At 25.0% G+C, this 25,271-nt stretch overlaps 1 protein-coding gene and 1 long non-coding RNA gene across 2 annotated transcripts in view; both read right to left on the bottom strand.

Moving 5' to 3' along the window:
• Positions 1-19,645, bottom strand: part of LOC112604133 (protein crumbs-like) — a 61,219-nt gene extending 41,574 nt beyond the window's left edge. Inside the window, exons 1-2 of the mRNA XM_025353027.1 lie at positions 19,114-19,645; positions 1,643-1,750 (exon numbers count right to left, since the gene is read on the bottom strand). Coding sequence (XP_025208812.1) covers positions 1,643-1,750; positions 19,114-19,460 — 455 coding nt within the window. The 5' untranslated portion in view covers positions 19,461-19,645. The remainder of the gene's footprint in view (positions 1-1,642; positions 1,751-19,113) is intronic.
• An 84-nt stretch (positions 19,646-19,729) lies between these two features.
• LOC112604130 overlaps positions 19,730-25,271 on the bottom strand; it is a 64,258-nt gene continuing 58,716 nt past the window's right edge. The window contains exon 3 of the long non-coding RNA XR_003115206.1: positions 19,730-19,996. This is a non-coding gene — a long non-coding RNA (uncharacterized LOC112604130). The remainder of the gene's footprint in view (positions 19,997-25,271) is intronic.

The following is a 25,271-nucleotide window of genomic DNA, read 5'->3' as shown; positions in this document are numbered from 1 at the left end:
TTTAAAAACTTTGAAAATAAATAACAATATATTACATAACTTTTGTATTAAAAAAAAAAAAAAAAAAAAAAATTATCAAAAGATTAAAAACATAATATTATTTGGTAATTGGTAATATTTAGATTTCCTAAATTATTATTATATAGATAAAACATAAATTAAGCAAAATATGTCTCGATTTTATGATGAACATGGGAAAATAATATTTTTAATTATTTATGATAAATTAATTTTTCAATACTACTCAGCTGTAAAAGTATTTTTTGTGTTTTATAAAATGTAGCAAAAGTGTTCCAAGAGTAAAAAAAGCAATAACAAATATGAAAATGTATTAATAAAACAACTTTATATTATTTTTTGTCACTCGAAAAATTATGCGTTTTAGTTTTGAATTACAATAAATATTTGAAATGAAGTTTACAGTTCATTGAACAAGCTACTCATATAATTTCAATAAGTTGTTATGACTCTCCAGGATCAATAACAATTAAACCTATAAGTTCATTATGATACAATAGAAATTGCATTCATCTAGCAATATATATGGTAACAAAAAACTCAGTTATTTTGTTATTGCAATTTATTTTCATTTAACTTATTTTTATTTAAATTACTATACAACAATTTAAAGCTTTTAGAAATTATACATTTATGATTAAACAGTGATTTCTGTTTTTTTTTTTTTTTTGATTATAAGACATATAGATTTTTAACTTTTTTTTTCAATTTCAATAAAAATGATTTAATAAATGTTTAACAACTAGGCACATAAATCATATAAAATTAGTTTCTTTTTTTTAATTAATAAAACTTAATTATGTTTTCTGAAAATAGTACAAAAAAAAAAAAAAAACTATTAAGAATATTAACAGTTGATAAGAATGAAAATAAAACAAAAATGAAAAAATAAAGAAAAAAGTTTCAACCTTTAACATGCAAAACTCAGCAGAAAACAAAGTTTTTGAAAAGTGAATCGACTAATCGTGTTGGAAAAAAAATAGGTAAGTAGGTTATTAAATAAATATACAAGATTATGACAAAGCTAAAACGTTTTTAGCAATTTGATGTTTTTGAATCTCAATTTTATATTAGGAAATATATAAATATAACCGAAACTTCTCTTATTATATAATAATATATAATAAAAAAGTGTTTATATAGCATATTATTGAAGAATTTAGTACTGGTCAATTAAAAACAGTACTCTATATCTTAAGAAAATTTTTGTGTATAAACTAAAAAATCAAATATTTTTTACGTGATATAACTTTTTGACTTATTTATGTAAATGGTATACAATTATCAAAAATACAAGTTGATAACGAAGTATTAACTTAACTAACAAGTATAAATGCTTAAAAAGAATAAAATAATCATAAGATTTAAACTTACTTGTAACATATAAGGAATTAATAAAATAAAATGGTTTTTTTTATCATTTATTAAATATAATTTAGACGTACAGTTTTAATATTTAGGAATTCAAACTATTTATTTTACAATTAGATGTAAACAAATACCAATGATGATTAAATAGCATTGCATTTGTTTTTGTTTTTGTTTTTTTTGTATATAAGAACCTATTTTTGAAGAAACTTTAATAATATTATAAATAATTAGTTTATAACTAGAAAAAAATTACCTGCAAACTCCACCATTCTCACAGGAATCTGTATTATTGATCTTGCAAATTGGGCCATATCCACAGTCCTCACCAGAAAATCCAGGAAAACATGAGCATTTATATTCTCTGAAATTAAAATTAAAATATTTAGCGAACCGTGTTTAATGTTTTTACTTTATAATCAACCTAAAATATTTAGTATGGAAAATTGATATATTTCAATAATACTTAAAATATAGTACAATTTACTAAAAATTAATTTAAATTTAGATTTAATTTATGTATTTTGTTTTGAATTTCTAAAAATTCTCTATCTGAATTTTCTATAATTTAATGTTATAATTGTGAATAAATAAAATATTTATTAAATATCTTAGCTATATTTGGAAGCTGAATATTAAGCAGTCATTAGTTGTATATTTTATTTGACGTATATTGATATTTGTGCATAATAATAATATGTATTAAAATCTGATTACGCATATTAAATCAACAATAAATTAATTTAATGATAATATATATATATCAATAATTTTTTCATAATTATTATACTAATATTGTAAGACAATATATTTTACAAAGTTTTAAAAAAGTAATATAAACTTCTGAGAAGTAAAAAGTAAAATAAAAACTTAAATTAAATGTATCCATTGTGTAGAATATTCGTTTAAAATAAACCTAACCAAACTATGGTCTGGCCCGCCCACATTTCTACTACAATAAATTACATTACCTATGCCACATGACTGTATTAAGACCCCAAAGATAAATTGATTGGAGCACATTAAAGAGAAATAAACAATTTAAATAATAGACAGAATACCAAACGCTTATTGGCCATGTTATATAAACACGTTATATACAAAATGCAACTTAATTTTTACTATAACTTGAATAAACAAAATAATACACATGTTTAGTATTAATTATAATAATAATAAAAAAAAAAAAAAAACACCTCGAGTAAGACATATTTTATGATATATTTTGACCTACTTGACCTTGTTATAAGTATATTTATTAAAGAATAAACTATTTGGTCAGTATTTGATAATTAATTTTTAGTAATACATTATAAACCAATGCTTTTAGAGGTTACAGAAAAGTTTACAATCAAAATAAATTTCTTATTAGTTTACATGTAGTAGGTGAATAATGGAAATCGAATAGGTAATAATTATGCAGGCAGTCATGAGCACTTCATTTACTTGACTTTATATGTAGGTAGACTCAGATTTATACACAACTAAAAGTACTTATCTATGTAATAATGTGGAAAATATTTATATGTTTACCAATTGCTATAGAAATCAAGATATGGTATGTTCCTTCGCCCTATAAAATACAGCCTTTGAAAACGTTTTATAAATTAAAATTCCTATTATATTACTTATGGGTAAAATTTTATGAACAAAATTAAAATAAATAATATATATAATAAGTATTTTTAATGTAAATAAATATTTATAATTTATAATAACACGATGATATTTATATAATAATCAATAATAAATATCGATGAAATGATATAATAACAAGTATGCGATTATTTATACAAAATAAAATAATAAAAATAGTTGTTTATTATACTTGTAGCGATAACTCAGTAAATTGAAAGAATAATATTAATGCCGAAATAAATATTTGTTATGCACGAATAAAAAAAAAAAAAAATATATTAACTCGATGTATATATAATGTGTATAACGATATTATACTAGAGAGTATAATACTTAGTTTGTATAATGTAAACACTTTTATAGTTATGTAACTGTTTTTTTTTTTTTTTTGTTATTAAATTAAATAAATGTGTAGGTTCTAATGTTAAAATGTGTAATAGAACGAGTCCATTCTATTGATTTTCTTATCATTAAATCTATGTTTTAATCACGAGTGATAATAAAATAATTAAAATATATGTTCATTTTTTTTTTTTTTAAGAAATTATCCAGTAACCGAACTTTTGCTTAAATATAAACATTTTAAAATAAACATTAATTTATAAAATTAAAAACTTTAAATTATATAAAAGTTACATACGTAGATTGTTTTCTTTTTAGAAATAATTTACCTATGCTTTGATTTAAGTTTTTATATTTTGTAAAAGTACTCTCACATTCAAAACGACTTCATTAGTGTATAATATAATATGTATAAATATAATTGTATGTAAAATTTAAATTTGTTTCAATATGTATTTATATATAATATTATATTCATGCTATCTGCTCATTTTTTTTATAACCAATTTAAGTTTTTAAAATAATTAGTTTAATACATTTTTCTAATTACTTAACTTAAAAGCAATTATTGGTTTTAAATTATATACTTTATAAATAAAATTCACATAACTAAGAAGATAGTTGGCTTTATCTTATTTGTATTATATTATGATCTTCCTTTTGAGTAATTTATTATTCTAACCAACAATTATCATGCTCGGATAAAATACTTGGCGTACAATGCCTAAAATACAATAAATTTCCGCATGAATTAATTCAACTTTATTTTTTATATTTGCTATAATGATGTTTATTTATTAAAATAAATTTTGAAATTATAGTTTTTTAAAAAGTTAGCAGATTAGTGTTATCGGGTACATATTTGTATATTACAAATATATATTGGTTTTTTGAGAGTTTTACATGGATAGACATTTTTTTAAGAAAAGGCTGAATTCGATTTTTTTTTACTTTTAATAAGATTTATGACATGTGTTGCGACACCATCACTAATACGGGCAGTGTTTTTATGATTTTTATAGAACCCTTTATATCCACGTACGGAAAATTATTTGTTGGGTTTAGGCTAGTTTCTTGAAAACAAAAAAAAAAAAACTATTGATTTACTATTTGATTTCACATTGAACGTCAGTGAAATATGTAAGAAGGCCATAGATATTCTATTAAATTATTTGATCCGTCTTTGAAATATGTATTGAGAGTATGATTTTTTTCATTTTAGTGTGGTGTTTGGCTATCTTGAAAAAAGAATAATTAGAAAAAGGTACTTGGAATAATATATGTGAAAATTTTGATAAACGAGATTTTATTGTTCTTTCAATTATTTGTGGACAAATATCATAAATTAGATTAATTATAGATTTAAGATCTATGTTAACGAGTTCACAGAGTAAGTGAATTATTAGATTGTTTTAGTATGTATTTAAATTTAATAAAGTTTATTGTGATGTTCTGACTATTGAAAAAATAATATTTCAATAGGTTTTAATTTATAATGCTTCACCTCTGTTTTCAGAAGATCTTGTGTATTTTTAGTTTATATGAGGTTTTTATTTTTCTAGACTTGTGAGGTTAGGTTGGATTATAAGATTTTTGAGATGATATTCGGGATCTTTTGACGTGGATGGTAGATGTGGTATTGGGACAATTATATTCTTCACAAGGGACTTCGTAATGGGATGATATTTTTTTTAAATTCATTGCTTGTGTAATTTGGTTTTTGTAACATTGAAGTTTGCTCTATATCGGTGTTTTGGTTTTTTTTCTTTTTATGAAGTTTTGCTTATTTGTATTAATTGTATTTATTGTTAGGTGACATTAAGTTCTAATTGTAAAATAATAGAAGAGTACTTTGAAATAATAATATGCATCACTTGATTTTTCAATGTACATTGGTAAATAAATATTGTAATTATCAAATATAATTGTTGAATAACGATTAATGATATCATTACCAAATATTAAAATTCACAAAGTAGACACAAAAACGATTGTTTGAAATTCTTGAGGTCAATTTGATAGATTTATAATCAAGCTAGACGATTTAATGTGTGCGATTCGTGAAATACTGTCGATTGTATTAAAACTAATGGTGTATTTATTTTTTTTTTTTTTTGTAAAAAAAGGTTTGCTGTAGTTTCAAAAAAATCTTTTTTGCATGAAATTGTTATTTATATGGCTAGTATTATTGGTGGTTGAAGTATGCTGTTTTAGCATATTTTTTGAATCGTGGTTGATTTTTTACCGGTTTTAATGTGTTGTATAGATATTTTTGTGGTTGTTTTCGACACTACATCCGATACGTTTTCAACAGGACAACAGGAATGCATGGTTTTTAGAGACAATTTGTCACCCGTTGTTTAAGTTTGCATCATAAGTAAACCAATAATGTGGTATTATAGCAATAGATACACTATATTACAAATATTACTAATAAACAGCGACACGATGATTCGACTATTATGTAATATCGTACTGTCATCCGAAGCTATTTAAATACGGAGTACAATAGTTGAATTCACGTGTGATTTCAACATTATCCAAACACGTAATTATTCGTATTTTATATTATATGCTATACGTAGAGATTCGGTATAACTGACCGCTATAAGATTAATCGTAAAGATATATTTAAGGCCACCACCAATCTGTATCAGTCGGAGATAAATGGTAGTGATATCATAGTTATGATATGGTATGGTAGGTACCTATATATTATATACAAGTTTGTTACAGATAAAGAGTATATTCAGGTATTGCAGTATAATGCCCAATCTTGTTATAAAACTTGAACAATTTTACACTATGTACAAAAATTTTACAAAATAACTAAAAAAAAAAAAATGGAAATTATAATGAAAAAGCTATGAAATAATTTTTTTTTTAAATTATTCCATTTATTTTTGCAATTTAGGCTATCACGCTATTTAAATATACTTAGTGTTTTTGCAGCTTTATGTTTGAATTTGTTTAACATTTTCGTTTGCAATTATACCTATCATATCTCTGACTGTCAAGATAGAAACAATTTCCAGCAACTTATTTTAATGAAATCAAAAATTCTATAGTGGCACTGTTTCAATTCAAACAAATTTAAAACGGGTAAGTAAAACTGTTATATCTTACCTACAATGGTGCCTACTTATATTTCATTATTATTTTTTACTGAAAAAATGAGTTTTTTATTATTTGATAAAGACAAGAAATAGGTATTTTGTTATTATTGTCTCCAGACATAATAAATCCTATAATAGATCACAGATTACTTCTTCTTTATCAAAATTAAATATATCAACTTTAATACTTTCACCTTAATAAAGTTAATTTTCTGAATGATTCATTTTTGAAACTTATACTTTTATATTATGTACCGATTCACTTCTTTTTTTAATAATTGTATTTTTGTTCTTGGTTGTAAAACTTCATCTGGTTCTTTATTGATATCAATATTTTTTTTTACTAGAAGTATCAACAGATATTTTTTTTATTTTGTTTTACAACATTTTTTTTCAGTAGTGATCTATACAGAATTCATTGTTGTTTTTAAATTTTCATCAGATTTAAGTTTATGCATAATATTTTATGGAAATAAAGCAGATTTTAGACTTATTTTTGCACATGTTCTAAACATAGTCTCATAAGAAAATCATTTGAATGTGATATAATTTTCTGTTTTTCATAAATTAGGCAAATTTGAGGATCTCGCTCCTATTATTATTTACTAACTAGATAGAAAGCATATTTTCTACATCCAGGTTTGTTCTTTCTGAAGAATATTGACTTTGTAAATATTGTAACTTGCTATGTATGATTTTCAGTTCATCCCTCAACTATACAATTATTCAATAACCTTGTTGACAAATTCTCTATCGTTATCACTCTATAAGATAAAGATAGCTTCAATCGTAGTAAAAATATCAAGTTATAACAAATATTTTGTGCATTTATGTTTTAATGATTTAAGCAAAATATACTTCGTTAATATTAATTTTAATGAACTAAAATGTAATTGATAATTTACATCAGGTTGAGTTTGTATGTCAATCAAATTTATTTGATAACAAGAATTCATTTCTTAAAGAATTTCTCTCTAAGAAAGTATCAGTTTAACAACTAGATATTTTTTTTATACATTTTTACTTTTTTTATGGCATAGTTTGCATAGATTTAAATCCTTTATTAAAAATTCTATTGCAAAGTTATTATATATTTTGCGTTCAGCTCATGTCCCATTTCGTTTCTATTTCCGTGACTAGCTTATAAATGCATTTTATTTTTTAACCGATAATATCTTAATAAGTAATTATACATATAATATACATTATATAATTATTTTTTTTTCAAAATATATTTAATTTTTTATATAATTTTAAATCACCCATTATATGTATTAAGTAAAATTATTTAATCAAAAAATTTAAAATAACAATACGTGTAAAACAAACAAATCGTAAAATGATGTAATTTCGACTGATTTGAAATCTTATATTATATCTCGGGCTTAGATTTTTATCAATATACCTTATATTTTTTAATAAAGTCAACATAAGACAATACGTTATTTCTTCTATACTATATTATTACAAATATCGATATTAAACACATATTGTATCGTCTATTACTTAGGTACCAATGTAAAGTGAATGTGATTTAAAATCGTTAGTTTACGTAAATATAATAATAATATTAAGTGAGCACTCAATAGTAGTGGGAACACTTATTTCTTTGTAAAAAAAAAACTAAAAATGTACAATTACACTCAGACAGCTTAACACTGTACATAATACCAAGCAATTGTTTATCACGATTTCCTGGGCGATGTAATAAAATTAAAAAACAGATTTATCTTTGCTTAAATATGAACATTGTAGAAAAATTCCAAGAACTGCACCTACTGTAATGCCCGAATTATTCACTTTAACCGTAACGTATGTATAATAATATAATATATAGTGTTACGTGGGGATGGAAGGCTGGTTCAACTGAAAATCTATTTCGGAAAGGAACTAACACTAGATAGCTCAATTATCTACCGAAAGGGTGTGTTTGACAGATTGTTCGACAAGCGGTGTACTATCGTAAACGGAGAGCTAAATTTGAAACGTTTAGCACCATGTGTATAGAATACGTCCCGACTTCCGATTTTACAACCGTTGAAATAAATGTGACCCTACAAATCTTAAGTACCATTATATTATTTTTACGCGTGTGATTATTGTCGAAACGCTGTGCGTTGTTAACGAGGCCACTGAATTAATAATATTGCATCCTCGGCTAGGGAATCAAATGGACAGAAAATAAAGGTGGAATCCAGTACGGTCACTACGTTAACAACGCAATGAAAATAATAAAAATATACGAACTCTTATTCGCCGCTACTGTTTCCAGTCGAACGATCAATCCAAATGAAAAAAAAAAAAACAAAAACAAAAATCACAAGAGCAATTAAACGGGGCAGGTTTTTTTATTATATTATTTATCCCAGAACACACGCACAGGTCACAGATACGAAAAAAAAATATCTTGAAAACTTGACCTTTTTATTATACCTACGTAATATATACTTATATTTCTACTTTAGGTACCTATATACATTCGAAACCTCCATAAAAATAAAGAAAAGCTTGGTCACGGGTAAAGGGAAAAAAAGGAGAAAGAGACCATCGGAAAAGCTATTAGCCTGTGTGGATGGAGAGGAAAAACAATTTGTCGCCGTTGGAATTGTTCTAAACGTAAAAACATCGTATCGTACATTTAATTTAAATATATACATATATGTAAATATTTTGCAAGTGCGTGTTTGTGAGTATAGTGTCTGCCTACTGTCCAAAACACTACAGAAGCAATAGAATAGATTTTTGAACTGAATGAAAGACGACTATTACGTACATGCAAAATAGTGCCCCAGGGAGCTTTACGAAACGGTCTTTACAGAATATATACTGATGGATAGTCAAGATCTATGAAAAGATTACTGACGGTGAAATACACAGTCATGTTTGAACTTAAGCCATCACAATACATTATAAATAGTGCTGTCTTTCTTGCTGAAATTTTACATATAATTGACTATTATTGCGTAAATCGTGTAACAAAAAAGTAAAAAAAAAAAAAAAATAAACAATTATAGCGTGAGCTGAACAATGAATAAATCATATGAGTTGTATAAACAACAACTATGTACTATATGTACCAAGTATATATTTTAATTAAATATTAGAACCTTATTTGTTATCAGTTTTATCTATTTGTATCTAATAATATTTTAAATATTGAAATTATAATTATAAACACTATGTAATTAAGAGCAGATTTGCATCAATTCTAATGATTTTAACTTTTACTCCATAATTGAAAATGAGTTCACACTATTTCCAAATATTTAAACTTAATGGTGTATTCTATTTTTAGTAAGTCATTTGTAAAATGGGTCTTCTTTCTTTCTGTTTGAAAATACCATTGTATTAAAATTAGGAAACCCATATAATGTCACATACTTAATTTTTTTCATTTTTAGAGTAAATATTCGAATTAATTACAATGGAACTTACTAAAGAAACATTTTGTCTCCTATCTCAATAAATTAAGACTAAAATATTTGTTCATTTTTAGGCGTACTAGTCATTTGATTAAAAAAAATAATAATTATAAAAGCAAGTAAATGTAATTTAAATTTATTTTTAAAAAAGTTTTATTCGATTGATTTATTATATGGATTAGTTTGGAGTTTGTGAGTTCCTCATATCTTTGATAAAATCTAATAAGAACGCTCATAGAAAATGTACTAAACTTCTTGGTATAACATTAAAAAAATATCAGGTGTTACCCAGCAAACATTAATATATTATCCATTTAGGTATTTTTAAAAAAAAAAAAAATTTTCATAATTACCATGTATTTAGTAATTTAATCCATGTAGTATATTGATTTTTTTCCGAAAAAAGGATATTTAAATACGAGCTTTATGGGTTCTTGTTAAGCTTTCTATATGTTAATTGACTTAATTTCAAACTTATATTTTTTTCATCGCTAGTAAAGCACTACGCGTGCTTGGATTTATTAGGCAACATTTATTTAACTTTGACTGTCATAATTCCTATCTGCAATTTACAGCAATTAGCGTTGTAACAAAGACCCTTTAGAATATAGTAATATTACTCAGTTGTTTTATAATACGATATAGGCAACCTGATTTTGAGTGAAAGTGTATAAATATTGTTTATCCACATCATAATTATTATAGATATATTAAAAATAAAGTTCTTTGGTTTAAATATTTGTCTTAACATTAAAAGATCTCTGTTTCATTTATTACTTAGTAATAAGGCAGACTAATTTTGCACAAAATAATTTTTTGTAAAAGATGGTATCTATGGCCTATAAAAATCTCTAATTTTCAGCAATATAATTTTAAATATACATATTTATGATTTTATGAATAAAAAATAATTCTAACTCTAAACATTGTTTTTATGAGAATACGCTATTGTTCTTATTAGGTAGTCTCTGGATATTTTCAAAAATACATCGAAAAATAATTATATTAGAAACCATACAAGATTGACATAAAGTCAAACGAGAAATGTATCAAGCTGTATGCATTATAGAAACAAATATATAGGAGTATTCAACAATAAAAGTCAACTAATTTAATATTATTGTAAATTTGTTCAAGATAAACATGGACATAATTGAGAAACTGCCCCATTATATATATATATATATATATACATATATTTTTTGCGAATTAAGTAAAACTATAATACAATATTTTGCTGGTCAGCAAAATTTTAATTTTACTTTTTATAATTTAACGCGTATTTGACACTTAAAATTACATTTATATCGTTTTTGATAATAGGTATATGTGTGCATAAAAATAATTATATTTTTAGTAAAATACACTTTATTATATTTATGTAAGAAAGTTATTCTATATGTGTTTTATTAAAAATAAAAAGTATTTCATTTCATAGTGAACATTTGTTTATTTTTAAACAAATATTTACAAACATGTAAAACGAAAATTTAAAAATTAATCATTTAATTATTTTATAATATTTAAACCATCATTGATCTCTAATTTACAATGTATGTAAAATGTTAATTAGCTTTAAAACTATATTATAGTTAAATCAATATAAATATATATATATATATATATATAAATGTATAATAAACAGTTTTAATTTACAAAAAAGTTGAATTAAATTCAACTAAGAACTTATTCAGTGCATTCATTAACTAGAAATATATATTTAGTTTTATAGTCATCCACATGTTTATTTAATTACAAAAATGTTTTCTAACTAATAGATTTGTATTATTTAATTAACATAATAAGTTTTAAAATATAATTATGATAAAATTATTCATACTAAGATAAAAAAAAATCTTAAGATGTGTGATTATCAAAATTGGAACATTTTCACTGTTTCTAAAAGTTACATCAGCCTTCAAAACACACATAAATCATTGTAAATATGATAAATTAATTACTCTGCTCATATTTAAAATTATAGATGTTACAATGATGTAATTTATAAACTCAGTAGATTTTATATTAAACTATTTATTTTATTTTTATTGTAATATTTTGTGCAATAATGGCTTTAAATTGTAACTAATCAAAATATATCGATGCATTACATTGTCTATAAAATAATACGGAATTTATTTTGAACAACTAATATTGTAAAAATGTTACAAAAAAAATTCATTAAAAATATGATGTAGCTTTGTATAGCTAAAATTGTTATCAAAATATCTAAAAGATTGGTCCTTTTATTCAAGACAAGTGATCATTTCGAAACAAAATTAAAATAATAACACATATTGAACCTATATGGTAGTAAATATTTTTTTCAATTTTTTATGTATTTATTAAAAATAATTATCTCTACTTAAAATATTGTAGTAATTATAATTATATATAATAGACAAACTATGATTTAGAAGCAATATACATTTCATTGGTGTTTTTTTTTTTTTTTTAATGATGCATAGGATGCTTATATAACTTATTTTAGATATTAAAAGGAAATGAATCACATTATACAAAAATAAAATGTGAAAATTCACACGATATACTCTTGAATCCACAACATTTTAAAAATATCATGATTTTATCATAATCATAAAAAATAACGTAGTGATGTTATATAGTTACTATTGTAATGAAAAGTTAAATTACAGGTTACTATAAAATAACTTTGAAGTAAGCCATTTACGAAGAACCGAATTGGCGTAAGTGACCCTAACGACAAGACTTAGCATATTATATAAGGGATTTCTCTTCATAAAGCACTTAGAGTTAATTGTCACAACATTTTTTTATTAATCACTTCGAATAATTTTTATCAAATATATATATTAGAACTCAGCATAATTTTATTAACTAAGATTTGGAGTATTTGAATATTTATTTGTACCTAACCTTGTGACTTAATGCATTATTAATATTCGATAAAGAACTATAGGTGTTTTGTAAAAATATAAGCAATAATATTACTGCTTAAAGACCTTTTGAAATATTTATTTCAATAAAATAATGCATGATACTACTTCTATAATATAATAATACATATTATTATTATTACTGGAGACAATACATGGTGCCTACAGCTAAAACGTATACACAATAGGAAAGCCTAACGATTTATTTAAATTAATGAGTTACTGGGTCAAATTTCAACAATGAACCTGAGGCTTAACATTTTTAGCAATAAACCTTGACAATAATTTGTCATGTGTATTTTTTTCTGGGAAAGAGAGAAAAAAAAGTGATACGAACTCACAAAATAACATTTAACTAATGTTAAATTCGTATACTAGATACTTGTTGTTTACTCCTTCTTTTCGACCTTATTATCATTTAAACTTCTCATTTGATCAACATCATTATATAATTCTCTCAAATACAATTTTGCTTCTACATAAACTACGTGATATTATCTGACAGTAAAATACACAAACGAGTTATGAATAGCAAAGCTTTTGTTACCTTTGATATTTTTAATAATTTTAATTTAAAAATACGAAAAGAAAAAAATATTGATAAAACGATAATATGTTTATTACATCTCAATTATTGTCTCCCGTGTATGTGATTATTGCATGCACATTCATACACGATATTAGTTTCCTCGTCATAGTGTCCATTAAATAAAAGTAAAAAAAAAATCTATTAAATTCTCGTAGGTTTTGCGAAAATGTCAGCCTTTGAAGTGTAGATGGGCCATTTATGTACAACAGATCGCTTACAGATAACCATATGACTTTTGATTCAACTCGTTAACCAACAAAAGATTCTATTTGAAAGGTGTCCTACTCATGCATTGTCCAGTTACAGTACCTGCGGCGTTGGGTAGGTACCCAAAGAACAAATCAGAATCTAAAATTTCCATTCCATTCAGACGATTTTAGATAAACATCAATAATACCATCTAATGTTCTTTGTATACCGAAATAAATTCAAATATATTTATATGCGGATCATGTATAATATAAGTAAGTATAAAATTATGTATTACATGTACATAACTTTTATAAATATTAGGAAAAATAACTTTGCACGTTAATAATTGCACACGTACATATTATATTTAGTAATAAACAATATATTTCTCAGTTTTTCTTTTAATGGAATAACAATTTAAAATTGATGAAGTATTTATACATCAGATGGTAATTAAATAAACTACATAACTATATTCTGCTAAAATAATTAATAACCAAACATTTTTTTGCATTTTCATACAATTTTATATGAGTACTTTGGTAAATAAATATTAGTTATTTCTAATAAATAGATAACTGTATATTTTAAATACAAATATGTATACAATTAATATTATGCTAAAGTAAATACAAACACGAATGTACAAGTAATTCATATTAAATGGCACTATTTATTAACTACACAAGTTCTAAGATATATGCTAAAGAATATGTTAAATTTCAATATTATACCTATTATCTATTTATAATTTGATAAGTTATTTATTTTGTTATTAATAATACAGCATTTTGAACTAATTTTTTTAAAAAATTTAGTTTTAACACAAATTGTTTAAAATGAACCAAAATATATTAACATTTTCATTTTATGAACAAAAAATAAAAATAAATGTAATAAAAAAAAATTAAAAACCCAAACAAACACAGTTTTTGAATTAGAAAGAGCAGACTAAAATCGCTAAAATAATAATGATTGTTATTATTGTTTATATGCAAATATCCAATTTTGTGACATGTTTAATTGCCTCAAAAAAATAAAATTAAATAAATAAATAAAATAAAAAAATATCGATATTATTTTGAAGAAAAAAATTTTAATTATTCCGTTATTCATACCATTATTATTACAAAATTTGTATTTTTAATAATTTTAATGTTCTAGAAAATGAAGAAAATATACTTTATGGTCAGAATCCCTTAGTTTACAGGTAAGCCTTTTACATAGTAATATCAAGATTTGCTAATTAAATTTTAAGACCACAGACTATACTATGAATACTAATTGGAAAATAATATTTTCAAATACCACACCAAAATTAGTTGGGCTAAATTAAAATAAAATAGAAATATACATTTTATAATTTTTAGATATATTTTAATCTTTATTATTTATAATCGTGTTTAATATTTAGTCTTGAATGTATTTTAGTAAAACTTTCTAAAATGCCAAAAAGCCAGTCTTGTACCCCATTTACGCATATAGAAATTGTGTCTAGACAGATTTTGTAGCTGTAAATTAACTTAATTGATATTCTTAGTAAATAAAGCAATATTTAAATTATGATACCAAATAAGTTATTTAATATTTCAGTAGGTATTATAATCCCAAGGGTTGATTAAATTAATATTTGTAGAAAGTTATATCAAAATGTATCGAATGCATACATTTTTACAATGTATTGATTATATATATTTTAGATTAAAAATTTTCCATGAAATAAAGAAAACGAGTAATTAAATTAAAAAACTCACTAAAATTATCGATTTTAGAAATAATTAAATAATAACTATATGATATTTAAAAAAATAGTTAAATAACAGATAAATACTTTAAACCATCTACACTATTATTCTTGTATATGTGCAAACATTATATTTTCAGTTATAAACTGAAAACTTATAACACAATAAAATATATTTATTTATTTATTTTTATATGAAACATAATATTTATAATGTTTTAATAATATTACTATCGAATGATATAATAATATTTCTAAGTATAGACTATTTATAATCACCGAAACTTAATTATATAATGATAATAAAAAACAAATATGATCTTATACAGCATATTAGCATTTAAATACATTTTTATGCATATTAATAATATTTGTTTTTTAATAAGTAATAAGTAAAACACCTATTTATACGCTTGACTTGTATCGAAGGCATTATTTATATGGAGTAAAGTAAAAAATAAAATAAAAACGATTCTCTGAGAAAAAAAAAGTTTATATAATAATATGACTGTCAGGAATAATAATATATTGGTTCTCATACGTTCGTCTTCGATAATATACAAAACAAACTTTTAACAAGAATTGAAGGTGTAACGAACATCAGTAGACATCGATTCTATTTGAATACGTTTTATACGCTGTATGGAGTACATATACATCATATACCTATACGTATAATATATTCTACATTGACGACAGCGACGGACGACTATTTTAAAAGGTTTACTAGGGTCAGGTACCGTGAAGGCGTGAAGTGTAGCCGACCATTCGATAACGCCTTTTATCCTACCACCAATAACTGACGAGTGATGACATATGCGTGATAAAGATATTTTAAATTCTTTCTTGTTTACCTTACAACAAATGTATACTTATACAACAAAACTACAGAATATTTTATCTTCTCAGCATATAATTTTTATGCGATTGCAGTGAGTAGGTAATAATTATAATCTGGTAATGCATATTTGATCACGTACAGTCAATAATTTGTATTAGAGCAAGGTTGAATCAATTTAAATTAAGACACGTGTGAAGTAAGTAATTTTACTATTATTTAACATAATTATACATTTTAAAATTGAGTTAATATTGATAATAAGCGATTGAGGATGTTCGAAAAGTTTTAAAAAGTCATCATTAAATACAGATAGTTATGATTCTAATATTAATAGCTTTTTATTAGAAATTTAAAACATATCAACTGAATAATTCGACTTCGATATTGAAGTAGCTAAAATAAATTTAAGAATAATATTGCAAAAATAAATTAAGAAATACGCTAAGTGACCTATGTTGTGTCTAAATTGATGGTTATAATAAATATAGTCCATTAAAAACAAAATAAAAATAGTAATACAATTTAAATCGGTGTCTCTACAAACGATTTTTTAAGATAACTTATAAACTGGTTTTGTTTTAGATTCTGAGCGGAGTAATCTATATTGATTTTATTATTATGATTTTTTTTTTTTTTGTATATGTGTACACGATAAGTTTTTTGATAAAATTATTAGAATTCATAGATTTTAAGAATGATCTTTAATAAAAAATTGAATCAAATTTATATTTAAAAAAAGTTCTAAATTAAAAATTCCTTATAGTGTTTTTTATAATCAAGAAAGACAAAAAGAAAAAAACAGGCAGTCTTATTTAATCAAATTTTTAACAAAATAGATTTTGTTTTTTAGTTAAACTCAAGAATGAAAAACTGTAGAAATTTTAAATTTTTATTATTAATTTATGTTTACGACAATATTTTAAAAATATTTCATCAATTTTTAGGCAAGATAAATTTTCAATGTTTATTATTACTTATTATAAATTTTGACTAAAGATTGTTTGCTAGATAGAAATTCTTGGACAAGCCTTTCATGATTTTTTTATTTTCTTAATTAAAAATATAGAAAATCTTTATTCAAATATTTTTTATAAGCATTTAAAATTAGAATTTTAATAAAATAGTGTAGGTGAACACATTTTGTTGTAATTAGGAGTTTATACTTTTTTTTTTTTTTATGCCTAAGATTTTAAAATTTAATACAAAGTTCTTTATAAGTATCTTAAAAAAAGTTTTACCGAAAAACAAAATACATTTTTTATGAGCATTTCAAGTTCAAATATTTATGACATTCGATATTTAGTATTTACCCGTAAAATAATTATTTTTCATCAAAAAACTTTTGATAATATTTTGTTTTATTAAAAAAAATAACAGTAGATGTTTAAAATTTTCATAAAATATTTATATGATCATTTTATATTCATGATAAAATGTTCTAAATATTTTGAATATTTTTAAGCTATTTATAAGCATGATAGATTTTCAATATTTTTAGTTTTTTTTTTATAAATATCAATAAAAATGTATTCACTGAGTGAAAATTCTAGAAAATGTAATACAAGATTCATCAGTAGAAAGTATTTTGTAACTATACAATTTAAAAAATGTATAAAACCAATTATTTTTATAGTTATTTTAATGTCAAATTTAGATATAATTTTTTATTTAAACAATATATAAGGATATTAATTATTATTTTTATTTTAAGTTAAAAACTTTTAAATGTATTATATTATAATGAATTTTACTATAAGTACACAACAACATTTTTGATTTATTTTTTAAAATATAATCGAACTATACTATAAATTTATTTTTATTGTATCATAGTCTTAACATAAAGATGTTATTACATTTTGAGTTATATACATTTATTTAATGTGATATAAAAATATATTATTATAATAATTAAGTACTAAAAATAAAATAATATTTTCGGAACAAATTATATCAAATAGTCATATCATGGAATTAAAATTTAACACACTCGCAATAGTAACCTTCTCGAAACCTATTGGACTGTAGAGTGGTATACAATTGCCTACCTTATTTTTTTTTTTTTTAGTTTGTAATTTGTAGATTTATCATTAAAAACAATATTATTATTAGTTATTTTCTATGGCATATATTATTGTATTATATAAGTATACATCACTAGCCACGACAAGTATACCTAACTCAATGTTTTCAGTTTCCTTAATGCGAGTTGTAAAGTTGATTGAATAATTTAGTTGGGGCATATATAACTGGTGTAGTTATAAACATAATATAATCATCAATAAAAGCTTTACGAGGGTGTATTACATAGAGATGTAAGAGTTATGGTTATGTTACTTAAATAATACTAATATTATGTAGATTTCAAAGGCAATCATATTATTATGATATTATTGAAATTAGAAAAATATATATCAATAAATATGGTTCCAGAGAAAAATACTCTGTAAATATATTAGTATGACATTTACCTGACACACATTGGTTGTTATATATTTTAAATAAAGTGCCTATAGGTATGTACATTACAGAATTGCAATTTGATTCGTTATCGACTGGATTATACTGTCTAACACATCTTTACATGCCCCTAGTTCCCATCTATAACATAGATGTGAATAATGTGATTTTAATTTCACTTTCGGGTCTTTAAAATATTTATTAGTAGTTATCATAATATATCCATTAGTTAAACAGATGATAATCTATTCTGTTACACCGAAATTTAATAACTACAATCATTTTGTAGTGGTCACACAGTATCACGATGCACATAATACTATGCACATGCAATTTAAGGAGTATAAAAAAAAAAAAAAAAACTGATCTAGAACGAAAACAACTGCACCTTTTAAGAACAGATTCGTTTACCATACTCGGGAGGTGCATTTAACGCGAAAACAAACAGTGCGTGACAGTACTCACGTTAGGTCGGCGTTACCCAGACAGTTGCCCGAGTACGAGCAATGGTACAGACTGCACACGTCGCTGCGCTCGTTGCCGACAGGCCTCATCTCGTACGTGATGTTGAACCCGTACACGTCCATCAGGTCGTCGTGCACGCGTATGTGGTTACCCTGCAACCGGTCCAGCTGGAACCGTATGACCAGGTACGGTAACGTGGACAACATGGACTGGCCGTACTGCGTGATGTGCGACTTGTTGAACACCTCGCGCACAGTGACGAAGCCAAAGTCGACGGGATACTGCGAGTACTCGGTGATGGTCAGCCCGTCCGTGACGTACAGCTGCGTGAAGTACACTTCGATCATGGTGTCCGCGGTGGCGGCGGCGTCCGCTTGGATCACCCACTCGCACTCGATGGGCACCGGGAACGGGCCGGGGAATTTCGGCGTGGTGATCACGCCCTTGGTGCCGACCAGCGGCTGATAGGGCGGCGTGCCGCACCGGTGCACCGTGCCGGTGACGCCGTCCGTTCGCCGCCGTCGAGGAACTCGTTACCGCCGCGGTCGCCGTCACCGGCGCAGGCACGACCGGCACGGACGCGCTCAGGACGCGCGATACACCGGCGCCGCGGCCGCGGGTTTCTCGTGTTCGCCGCGGTAGACCATCACGCCATAACGGCCGCGGTCGGTTTCACCACACCGGCGAGCTGCGGTTTTGTCGGTGATCTTCCCGCAATAAAGCCGTACCGGTGTCGTTCGACACGTCCGCCAATGGCGACGGCCGCAGCAAACGTTCCACTGGTTTTCGCCGCGAGTGACGTACACTCCGTGGAACCGTGTCCGCTGCCGCCGCCGCCGCTCTCGTGGTCGCTGCAGCCGCCGTTGCGGCCATTTCCCACTTCCTGTGAACAAACGTGTCGATATAGTTTGGTTAAACGCAATAGTGATGCTAATAGTTAATGGAAAGAAAACGTAGCGATCTACTTGAAACTGTTATTGCTGCGTGGATATTACTGAATCATAATATAGATATGGTTATGTTAAGACTTATTGTAATTACGAAAAAAAAAAAAATGTATCAGCGAGATTGATATTTTTTTATTTTTATTTGAAATAAAAAAGATTACTGGGCCTTGTCGAGAAAATTCTTGTGGAGACCCAGGGTTATCCGAGTACAGTATTCTTAATAAAGTGTTACATATTTAAAATATAACGTTTTAAATTTTAATCGCAGCATACAGCTCATGTTGGAGCCAATGCACAATATGTTTTTTTTAAATGCTAGTAAAGGCAGAATATTAGCTAAATGAATAGACATTTAGTTATATACCTGAGTTTCCAAAAAATGGTATACTTTACGGCCTCCAGTTTTTTTCGGCCAGTCCAAAGAAAATTTATTAACTGCGTGTCTAGTGTTAACTTCATGGTTAATAGGAGATCATCAGTTATGTTTTTTTAAGCATATGGTAATAATTTTTATGTATAAGTTATTAATATTAAGAACGTTAAAATCTTCATATAGTTTTTTTTTTTTTTTTTTGTTGGATATCTCAAATTTTTTTTACTTGTAAAGTCACAACCTTTATAATTAAATTTTGAAATTTTGAAGCTGTACTAGAACATTATCATTTGCCTCTCTCCGCCCTATTATACTGTATGTAACTACTGATTCAAATAATTTTAAATATATTTTTCAAATTCTCTTCACTGGTGATATGTCTCTTGATTGTTTTATTATGTATATAATTTTTCTTAATTTATTAGACATAAAATTTATTTGTATTTTCTTTTTATTTTATGGTACTGAATTTATATTAATAAGCATAGATTGCTAGAGATAAGGTAGGTACTGTAATACGAAATCGGTCAAAAAAAATAGTGTTACAAGAGCGCAAACAAATTTTTAATATTTAATTTTATCTGACAATAACATATGGTTAAAAACAAAAGTGTATATACGAGGTTGCTATGGTAATGTAATCATATTATTCAACGGATGATAAATGAAACATAGGTACTGCAATAAAAAATAAATCTGTGAAACTACTTGATATAATTTTCGTTTAGAAAAACCTGTATGTTTTTTTTTTAAATTGTGTTTAAAAAAAAAAAAAAAAAAAAAAATACAAGGTGACTATATTAACGTTATTATATTAATCATTAGTTTCAATAGATAACCTTACAAAAATTCCGATTTAACGTGTGTACTAATAATAAAATTGAGTGTCATGTAAATGTAAAGAAATTGATTACGTTACGAAACTGGTCAAAAAAATTACATTGCTACTAGCCAAAAAAAAAAAAAACAACACATCTATATTAATCAAAAAAATAAATAAATAAATAAATAATAATAATGATGATATAATTGTTTTATTACACTCACTTATATAATATTTTTCTAAAACAATAACATTGCTGACTTTAAAATTAACTTTTCAAGCTTTAGTTTAATTAAAAAATAAAAATTTGGAAATAAAAGTCGAACTTTGATATAAATAAACTACTAAATAAACAATGATATTCAGCATATAGATGTGGCACTCCTTCTCAAAAAAAAAAAAAAAAAAAAAACGATTTTCCAACAAAATAAAAAGAGCAAGAATGGCTAATTTTCACATGCACAGAAGCTTCTGAATGATAAATAAAAGTGAAAAAAGATGCAATAATGTTGTATTTATCAGAGGAATCAGTTAACATAAATGTATACAATGTCGTAACTGTAAATTCTGTATTTATAAATTACAAAGATGTTAAACCATGTAATGTTGTTCAATTCATGTTAACGAGTAATGACATGTACAAATATTTTTATTTTACTGTGTAACTTTGCATTAGATAAAAAAAAAAAATATTTTAAAAAGTATCTTATTATTTTCTAAATAATAAAGTTGCCAATTATAAAAGTTCGGAAATCATGGCATCTACTCGAAATAATATTTTGTATGCATTATTAAAAATTGGCGTGTTTCGAATAAACTCAATATTTGCGTCAGCATACATTTATGAAAGATTATTTCCTTCAAAATAAACCCAAAATACATTGATGAATGAAGATAATGTTGCTTGTATTGCATACAACATTTAAATCTAATAAAATACAGTACTGTTATAAAAATATAATATATAGGGACGACCGTGTAATTTTAACATGGTAACATAAATAACGGTCAGTGTTAAAAATTATTCAAATACCGTTTTAATAATAATCAAGGTAGAAAATCCGATAATTTTGCATAATATTGTCGAAAAATTTAATTCTAAATTTGAAATAAGTGAGATGTAAAGTTGATTTTCAAGATATTATTGTTCTATAAATACAAAATTTAATTTTGCATATTTTGCATATTTTAAAATTCAATGCGTATACATTTTGTACGAATGTTTTTTTTTTACGTATTATCATTTCTTTGAATATATGGCCGGACACCCAAATTTGTAGCAATTTTTTTGGAGAGGAATTATATATAATTTATTGGTAAGCTAAACATGGTGATGACATCAGAATTTAGTTCTAAAATTATTACCATTTCCATTTTTACTTTTAATATTTCCGATAAAATTTCCTGATGTTTTTTTTTTAATAAGTTTATTATGCATAACTTTGTGTACTTGGCATTGTTAGTATATATTATCCTATATTTGAATCTATACATGCCTCAATTTCAGGTACACGTGTTATTGGTTTTTAATACAATAAATTAGCAGCTAAAATATTAAATTAAAATATGCAATATAATTAGAATTATGCAACAATATTGGTATGAGCGATATGACTATTGCGAAGGTAAAAACATATTAGGATTATCTAGCAGAGTGTGATAAAACAGATTCATGATACTGATTTTTTTAAAACACATATAAATCCGAATAATAATTAATTTCAAGCGATTTTTACTATATTCTATATAGATTTCTTTTACAAAATTAATATTTATTTGTGTTTTTTATAATTTATGAAAAATATATTAGCTGTGTTATAGATATGTTAAGCTTATTTTACGTATGAAATTAATAACTATAATTACTATTCATACATTTATTCAAATACCGTTATGTTTCATTGTCTAGTGTGCTTATTCACAAAGCCATGAACCAAATTTCGTCATATTATAAGCATATATAACTAACACGTGAAAAGGTATGGTATAAAATAAAAATTAGTCAATTAACAATACTAACATACTAACGTCAGTGTAAGCACTACGTCTTAGTGGAGAAAAAAATGTTCATATCAATAAGCACCTAAAGAAAACAGGTCGCTTATCATAACAAATATTATTAAAAAGCATATTATAATTTGTTGCCATAATCACCACTAAAAGCTATCAATCGTCTCAATGAGACTATATATATGAGAGGTTTGTCACAAGAACCATCAGACAATTTAGAGTACATGGGTAAGCAAATAGTTTGACAGTTAGGGATACCGTGATACTTGAAACATGTCACAAAATCACTTGATAAGTTTTAATTATATTTAATCTATAAGGTCATAACCAACTTATTACACATAAAATATTGTTTTAATTTTTGTTTTGAAATTATTAATTTAATAAATATATAACATCATTACTAGACAAACATTAAGTTTTTTTTACGTTGATATATATTTCAAATCACCGTTTGGATCGCTCAATATACATACAAGTATATGTTTACTATATGGCATAAACAACGACATAACTGCGGTAGCCCGTGCGGAGATAAGCGTTTTTTTTTTTCGATTGTTTGCGTTTGGTTCGTATCGGATAGGCAAAAAATTCATTTACTCGTGACCTGCACGAACAAGTCTATCCCCACGATTCATAGTTTTACACGAACTACACGTGCATACAACAATAATTTTTCTCAACGATTGCGTTAGTCCAATCGATTGTAACAGCGCAGCGCAGACGTTTACCGACAATAAATTATAAATTATAATATTGTTCGTTGTGTTATTACTATCAAGTATTTTTGTGGCAAAGGTCAGACGCATAACATAAATATATAGCGGTTTATAGTGCATTTTTAGAAAAAATAGACAGAACCTCTCGCCCCATAAATAACTGAACTACCTAAATGTATTTATTGTATCGAAAATTTGTTCAATATTCTCTTACAAAATTGTTCATATCATAATCATCCGGGTTTTAAATTTAATGACGTGACATACATTTATTTTTATTAAAATAGTATATTTTTGGCTCACCATTGGCATTTATTTTACGCACATGTCCATCTGTAGAAAATATATTTTCACCATATTCTTTTAAATACTCATGAACAATCGCAGTTATTAGAAAATTGAATTATGTTTAAATATATTTATTTTTTCGATATGTGGTGTTCACTAGGTAGGATTTATAAGAGAAAAAAAACTAACTAGTGATATTATTGAAGTCGAATCTGAACATGTACTAACAACATTAATGATAAATATCAATGTATAATAAATATAGATGTAAAATTATCAGAAACTATTGATACCTTGGTTCAATGGTATAGCAAAATATAAGTTTTTGATATCCGTAGTGTTGCATTGAATATAATTTAATTGATTGCTTATACTCTTACACAAAATTATTCAAGGTACAAATTCATTAGATAAATACAAAAAACTCTTTAATTCAATTTATAAAAACCATGCGTTTATGCTCGTAAATCGTGGCTGCCAACAACTCTAATTTTTATGGTGTTAAATTTTTCGCATATTATAATATCCGCTAACTCAGGATATTTGTCTCATGGTTCAAGTTTTTATAAATATTGTCATAGTGGCACTATTACAATATGTAAGAATCATTAGTACTAAGATATACATTATTTTCTATCATGATTTCAGTTTATCAGTTTATAATGGCATTATTAACTTGAAAATGATCAAGCTAAAATTATGATATTTACAACATTATTTGTGTATATATATAGTATATACTTATACAGGTTGATTATTTTATCAAACAATACTTATTGTTTCAAAATATATTAAAGTTTTTCTTGATATTTTTTTATACTAAAATAAAAAAAAAAACATTTAAACAAAATTAAATTTTTAATATTGTTATCCTTATATTTTTTTAAGTTTTTATTTTTTTGAATGACCACGCACATTTTAAATTTCTTTATTCTAAAGCAGAATATTTTTAGAATATTTTGATATGTAAATCGAATTTCAGACTAGTAGTTTATGGA

Source organism: Melanaphis sacchari, unplaced genomic scaffold (genome assembly GCF_002803265.2).
Source record: "Melanaphis sacchari strain LSU unplaced genomic scaffold, SCAv2.0 Contig11_pilon_pilon, whole genome shotgun sequence".
In the NCBI taxonomy this organism is placed as follows: domain Eukaryota; kingdom Metazoa; phylum Arthropoda; class Insecta; order Hemiptera; family Aphididae; genus Melanaphis; species Melanaphis sacchari.
Note: the sequence above shows the minus strand (reverse complement) of the source record. Positions and strands in the feature narration are given on the sequence as shown.